General features: G+C 37.7%; 2 protein-coding genes across 3 annotated transcripts; one reads left to right on the forward strand and one right to left on the reverse strand.

The window, feature by feature from the left end:
* Positions 1 to 2,216, forward strand: LOC130990383 (60S ribosomal protein L7-2-like). 2 transcript variants are annotated; one of them, XM_057914620.1, is made up of 7 exons: positions 1 to 190; positions 714 to 891; positions 972 to 1,069; positions 1,156 to 1,213; positions 1,501 to 1,580; positions 1,657 to 1,759; positions 1,844 to 2,216. In XM_057914620.1, exons 2-7 carry the CDS (start codon positions 715 to 717, stop codon positions 2,057 to 2,059), a joined length of 732 nt encoding a protein of 243 aa, XP_057770603.1. In that variant the 5' UTR covers positions 1 to 190; position 714; the 3' UTR covers positions 2,060 to 2,216. The 2 variants fall into 2 exon arrangements, with proteins under 2 accessions (XP_057770603.1, XP_057770604.1); XM_057914621.1 differs by having other exon boundaries at positions 21 to 199.
* A 1,556-nt stretch (positions 2,217 to 3,772) lies between these two features.
* Positions 3,773 to 6,143, reverse strand: LOC130990382 (LEAF RUST 10 DISEASE-RESISTANCE LOCUS RECEPTOR-LIKE PROTEIN KINASE-like 1.2). Its single transcript, XM_057914619.1, has 3 exons — positions 5,392 to 6,143; positions 5,050 to 5,085; positions 3,773 to 4,952 (listed from the first exon to the last, which is right to left on the reverse strand). Exons 1-3 carry the CDS (start codon positions 6,023 to 6,025, stop codon positions 3,868 to 3,870), a joined length of 1,755 nt encoding a protein of 584 aa, XP_057770602.1. The 5' UTR covers positions 6,026 to 6,143; the 3' UTR covers positions 3,773 to 3,867.
* Between the last annotated feature and the right edge of the window lie 982 nt (positions 6,144 to 7,125).

Below are 7,125 nucleotides of genomic sequence, written 5' to 3' on the forward strand. Positions count from 1 at the left end.
ACGGCTACGATTCAAGGGATATTTTTCAGCTGATAACAGCCGTCTATAAGATTATTCTTCAAAACATAAAACCCTAGTTTTTTACTCCTTTTCAATAAATCTGCTTCAAATCAGTTTCTCCCTACAACCCCTCACCCCACCGCGGCCGCCGCCAGCGCCACTTCCACTGCATTGCCGGAAAATCGTTATCGTAGGCACCGTAGGCTCATTTTATCTTGTTATTCAATATTCAGTGTATTTGTTATGCAATTTTGCTTTTGTATGATTGCTGATTAGAACAATTGTTTATATTTTTTCATTTGTGGATTAGATTCTCTTTCAAGGCGATATATTCATGAATGTTGTAATGTGCTATATATATATATATACGAGAACCAGATTTTATAGATTAGATTAAGCTTGATTTCGATGTTTCTATAAGCTGAGCTCATGTTTTGAAATTTCTACTGCACTATTTGAATATTTTCAGTTCGTAAGCTATTACTTGTTGATATGAAATATCTGTTTCGTGTTTGGATCTCGGTCTATTTGGATTAAAATGCTTATTACCACTAATAATTGTATCGAATTGGTGTTTTTTTTACTATTCTATAAAATGTTTCTGAAATGAAAATTTGCCGTTAGCATAATCAATAAACAGAGAGGAAGAGAAAATGTAGTTAGTAGAAATAGTTGTTCTGGAAGAAGTAATGAGCTCACTTTGTTTTGAGCAGGATGGCTGAGAAGGGAGGACAAATTGTTCCTGAGTCTGTTTTAAAGAAACAGAAGAGAGCCGAGGAATGGGCCTTGGTCAAAAGGCAGGAGGTTGGAGCTCTCAAGGAAAAGAAGGCTGCAAACAGGAAGCTGATCTTCAACAGAGCTAAGGACTATGCGAAGCAGTATGCCGAGCAGGTGTTATTGGAGACTTTTGCTATGTGGGCTATGCTACTAAATGGTCCTTTACTTAACTTGTGTTGTTTCTTGTGCATTAGGAGAGGGAGCTCATTCAATTGAAGCGTGAGGCGAGGTTGAAAGGAGGATTCTATGTTAACCCGGAAGCAAAGTTGCTGTTCATCATTCGCATTCGTGGGTACGTGTCGTTTGAAGTGATGTGATTGGTACTTTTGTGTGATTGATATTGTCTAACTTACATATCTTTTTGTCCGAAACACTCAGTATCAATGCAATGCACCCAACAACAAAGAAGATCTTGCAGCTGCTGCGTCTACGACAGGTAATGATGCATCTCATTCTCTTCTATCTTTCTTTTACAGTAATTCCTTGAGATAGTGATTTGGCACAATGATAATCCCAATTTAGCTATGGATTATTATCAATTGCTTCTGGTCCAACTATTAGCCACTTAGCATCCCCTTGTGATATTAGAGCTCTGTGAATGGATGTCATGCTTGTTGCTGATATGTGATTCTAAAATGAACTGGTTTATGTTTTTTTTTTCCTCTTATGTGTTCCTCAAGTATTATGAATCCATGTGATTTGAGAATGAACTTTTGGGTGCAGATTTTTAATGGAGTGTTCCTAAAAGTTAACAAGGCAACAGTGAATATGCTGCACCGGGTTGAGCCATACGTTACTTTTGGGTATGCTTCTGAATACTGGGCAACTGGAATTTTCTTTACTGAGTATGCAGATCAATTTGAATGCATCTACTTTTAGGTACCCAAACTTGAAGAGCGTTAGAGAATTGATATACAAGAGGGGCTATGGCAAGGTCAACAAGCAACGGATTGCTTTAACAGACAACTCGATCATTGAACAGGTTAGTTTATTTTTATTTCTAGTGGGAGGATTCTACTTAGCATTGTTCTTTGAGCATTTTCACTGATGGTTGACAATGTTCCAGACTCTTGGCAAACACGGCATTATCTGCATTGAAGATCTTATTCACGAGATCCTGACTGTTGGGCCCCACTTCAAGGAGGCTAACAACTTCCTCTGGCCATTCCAACTATCAGCACCCTTGGGTGGACTCCAGAGGAAGAGGAACCACTATGTTGAAGGCGGAGATGCTGGAAACCGTGAAGACTACATAAATGAGCTCATTAGAAGAATGAACTAGAATATTTGTAAGCATTGAACTTTTTGGGAATTTTGAGGTCTTTTACATTGTTCCTTATGCTCTACTTTAGTAGATGCTTTCTTTTCCTGGTACAATATTGTGCTTGTTTTCTTGACAGTTTTGTGCTAAAACTTACATTAGATTATCTTGTTGCAAATTCGTGCCTCTGATTTACTACATTCCCATCCATGTGGACCATCACTTTCTGTGAGTGTGTTAGATTCGACAGTGTCAATATTGTCTAGGTCAATTAAAAGCTTACATTATATTATCTTGTTGCAAATTTGAATCTGATTTACTACTTTCCAATTCATGCGGACAATCTCTCTCTCCCTCTCTCTAGGGTGGTGATAAGTAAAACTTTATGCCATTTCATATTGTGTTAATTTTTATAAGTGGAAGATAATATCGACATACATGTTCGGTGTTACTGTTACTCGCTTTGACATTGTCAATATTGTCTAGGTATCACAACTGACATTTTTGGGCTAAACGTATTGTCTAGATCATCTATTGTTGCTTAATTCTGCCTCTGACTGTTCCCTCAAAAAAAGAAAAAAAAAACCTGCCTCTGACTTACTAAATTTCCTTCCATGCGAACTAGTATTTCTTTGTATTTTTGAGAAATTGCAACCTACGCACAAATATCAGAAACTACGTAATAAGTTGTCGTGCATGCATACTTAGAAAGAGTTGTCTTATCTATGCCCCCATTCCTCTTATTGGGATGATTGTCTTTGTTTGATGAAAATTCATGTATATAGTTGTATTTATCCTGTAATTAAACATACGATAAATTGTTTCAGAGGCAAATATCTTGGACAGCCTTATACAGATTTTGTGAAAAATGCAAGCATAATATGATGCTACTTTGAAGATGAGAATAAAAATAAGCACACACAAAATTTGCTAGAGAGATGATTGTGGAGTAAAACCTATCTAGCTAGCCTATTACATTACATGATTTTAAAGTTGGGACCTGCCAAAATTTGCACTGCTTCTATCTTATGCAGAAGCCAAACTTTAACGTAAAATGGAAGATCTTTTTATTGTAATTTCACTTGTTCCTTTACCATCTGAAAATTTGTGTATTTATTATCGCTTCATTAAACTTACGATAAACTATTTCATATGCAAATATCTTGGAAAACCTTATATAGAATTCGTGAAAAGGGCAAGCATAATACAATGCTCCTTTGAAGATGAGAATAAAAAATACGACAAATGTCACTTGTTGTCCTATTATTTTAATGAATTTTCAAAAATGTCCAAACCTAAAAATATTACCATAATTATACCAAATCTAGCAAAGAAATATTGTTTGTCCTATTAAAATTTTCAATTCTAAAAAATTAACGTGGAATGTCGGACATCCAGCATAGTTTGCCAACGTGGATTTAACCAAAAAAAAAAAAAAACGAATACACCTAATACTAAACGGTGTTATTTCAGATTATAGAAGCAAACCTAAAAATAAAAACAAAAAAAATAACGCAATTGTGGTTCCATTTTAAAATTTGACCCCCCTGTGATTCGAAAAATTAATCTATCCTCCCTTACTTTGATTCTAGCCTCTACAACCTCATCATCATGTTCGAACAAGATGATGTCTGAATTTTGTGTGTTTTATCTTTTCTTCTGTTGGATTGCATTGTATATATACACTATATATTCTGGTGGATATGCTGAAAACTTCCTGCAGATTCAGTTTTGTGTAAACTTCTCCAAGATATATATGTGCATTTGAAATAATTTATACATATACATCAATCTCAAAAACTTGAAGCTATTGCCAGATATTCAGAAAACTACTCATCTTCCAACATTTGTGCATAATCTGCAGGAATATCCATTACATCTGTGATGCAATCCTTGCTTTGAATTTCCTTCAAAACATTGACAACATCTTGCATATTTGGCCTCAATTCCCTCCCAATTTGCAGGCATCGAAACGCCAACACCGCAACTCTCAGAATCATCCTTCTCACCTCATCATCCGATTCAAACCCTAGATGTGGATCTACTAGCTCAACCACCTCTTTATCTTCTATCTTCTTCACAGCCATGCTTGACAAGTTTATCTCCTCTCGTTTCCTACTCAAATCTATCGCCGGCTTAGACGATATGAGCTCCACCAGCACCACTCCGAAGCTATAAACATCGCTCTTCTCAGTAAGCCGGTAGCACTCGTTGTACTCGGGGTCCACATACCCCGGGGTTCCCTGCGGGCCCGTGGAGACGTGTGTCGCATCCGCGGGGAGGAGGCGGGAGAGCCCGAAATCCGCGATTTTAGGGCAAAAACCGTTGTCTATGAGCACATTACTGCTTTTGACATCTCTATGCACGATGCCCAAGGAATGGAGATACTCGAGTGCCCCCGCGGTCTCCAGGGCTATATTTAACCTAACCCTCCAGGGCAATGTGTCAGGACGTTGCCCGTGGAGGTGGTCGGCCAGCGTGCCATGAGGAACGTACTCGTAGACGAGTAGGAGCTCCCTCGAGTGGCACGCGGTGCACCCATAGAGGGTCACTAGGTTTTTGTGTCTCAATTTAGTCACAATCTCAACCTCGTTTATGAACTGGTCGATTCTCCGGTAGTGGTGCTCGTAGAGGCGCTTGACGGCCACGTCGCGGCCGTCTTTGAGCTTGCCCTTGAAGACGGCGCCATAGCCGCCGTCTCCGAGCTCCCTCTTAGGGTTGAAATGGTCTGTGGCTTGTTCGAGTTCGTTGTAGTGGAAAATGTGGACCCCGGCCTTCTCTAGATCTTTCGACATGGAAGGATAATTCGAGGAAGATGGTAGAGATGAATTAGTAGCATGGTGCTTTTTGTATTTATGATGATAGATTGAGAAAATTAGACACATAATTAGTGTAATCATTGCTCCTCCTATTCCTGCAAAAATAAAATGCAATAATTTTGTCAATTTTCAAATATGGGAGCATTATATTGTTAGAAAGGAAAAAGAAGTCCGTTTGATATGTATATATACCTATGCTAATCTTGAGCCCAAAATTCAATCTGCTGCCTGCAAGCAAGGAAAAAGTTGTTCGTCAAGTGTGTGAATCATGAGCAAGAATGTTGAAGAGGAGGAGGCTTAATTAAATTGAAATTTTCAGCAAATTCTTTCACATAATTAGATTGAAATTTAAAAAATTTAGGCTTGTTGGCCACATTGTGGCTCGACCGGTTTCACTGGAAGTTGCGATGTTCTATTTTCCTATTATCTCCCAAACAAAATCAATTATAATGGTTTAAAAGCAATTAAAGTACTATATCATAATTAATATATATATATATATATATAAAAAAAAACAGAGGAGTTGATGATCACCACTATGACAGCCATCGCAATCGTTTCCATTCCATTGCAGAACAAATCCCTTCTTCAAAATCTCAGCATACGTCATGTTCACAAGCCGCCCAACGTCATCGGCCTCCACGGCCGCGTTAACCGGGGACCGGCACGACCGAGCCGAGTAGTTCCAGTGCTCGAGAAGTTCAAGATGGAAGACCGCGAAGGAGTAACGCCCCGTGGCGTTGCTAGCGCAACCCACATCGTACGTCTCCCTATCGTATGGGTTCGTGCAGTTGTACAAGAAGAAGAGGTCCGTCGTGGCGGGCCCGTAGGCAAACGGGCTCCCGACCACGCTGAAATTGCGGTCGGGGGCCACGCAAGCAGCGTCGGGGTTCAACGCCCGAGACTGAGCTAGCAAGAAAGAGGCGTTCTCGTAGAATATGTCTATGATGATGAAATCAGCGTCGTTGATCCGGATCAACGGCCGGTTCTCGTTGCAGGTGACGTTGAACCCGGTCGACCCACACCCCGGTTTTTGTAGATCGGGAATCCAGAATGGGCGTTTTATTGTCAGCCCATTACAAGATTGAGTTTGATCACAATGTTCAACTGAGAATGTTGATTTGGTTAGCAGAATAATTGAGAGTAGGATAACTATGGGATTATACATGGTGTTGCGTAAATGATGATCAAGAAAATTTTGGTTATGGAAAACTAAACAAGAAGTGTAATTCAAAGAGAGAGAGTGTGTGGAAAAAAGAAGGGGGTTTATGTGGATGCAACAAAATTAAATGGCTTTGAAGTCAGAATTTAGTTTACTTTTAAATTTTGTTTTCTTGTGAATAAATGATTGCAACTTTTGACTATTACTCATTTGTGATTGCAAAACTTGAAGCAACATCAAGAAAGTTTTCTTGGCCGGCGCTAAACCTTAGAAATGAGAATTCTTGGAGTTGGCGATTTTAATGATGGAACAAGAAAACCATATTCCACTTTTTGCTAAGGTAGTGTAAAAACTCTCTCATAACATTCCTAGTCTACATAGTAAAATTTTGTTTTGATAAAGCAAGAATTAAAAAATAAAAGAAAGAATGAGTAATAGGATCCGTCTCCGACTTTGAGGATTGGAGTGCAAGTTTGAAATCAAGTCGGTTGTACCAAAAATTCTGCAATAATTTGCAAGTGGATCAACAAACCTTAGGGATATATATTTGCATTTAAGGATTAATATAAATCAATAGAAATAATAAGGGTGCCTCCAACCATGAGCCAGTTTCTAGTTTCTAAAATTGCCACATCAGCTTTAGAAACTCATCTACTTTTTTCTCTCACATCTCCTCCAACAATAAACCAGTTTCTTACTTTTTTAGGGTCCCACCATAATACACACTCCCTTTATATATCTATATATATATATAGATATAGATATCCCAATTAATTTTATTTGCATTATTATTTATATATTTTAATTTTATTTTAAAATTAATTTCTATATATTAATTATCTAATTTAATAAAATAAATTAAATTTAAAATTATAAATAATAATTAAAATTACATTAATAAAATTCATATTACATTGCAAAAATTAAATTACATTAATTGAAACTACATACACATAATTATTCAAACAAATATTACTTAATTCTAGCTATCTGCGGCATTGATTTGTGCCCAAATATGTTGTGTCAAATCATGTTGAAGTTGGAGATGAACTTGCTTATTTGTTAAATCCTTGTGATTTTGGAGATAACTTTCAAATGCTTCCCAA

The sequence above is a fragment of the Salvia miltiorrhiza genome, chromosome 6, assembly GCF_028751815.1.
Source record: "Salvia miltiorrhiza cultivar Shanhuang (shh) chromosome 6, IMPLAD_Smil_shh, whole genome shotgun sequence".
In the NCBI taxonomy this organism is placed as follows: domain Eukaryota; kingdom Viridiplantae; phylum Streptophyta; class Magnoliopsida; order Lamiales; family Lamiaceae; genus Salvia; species Salvia miltiorrhiza.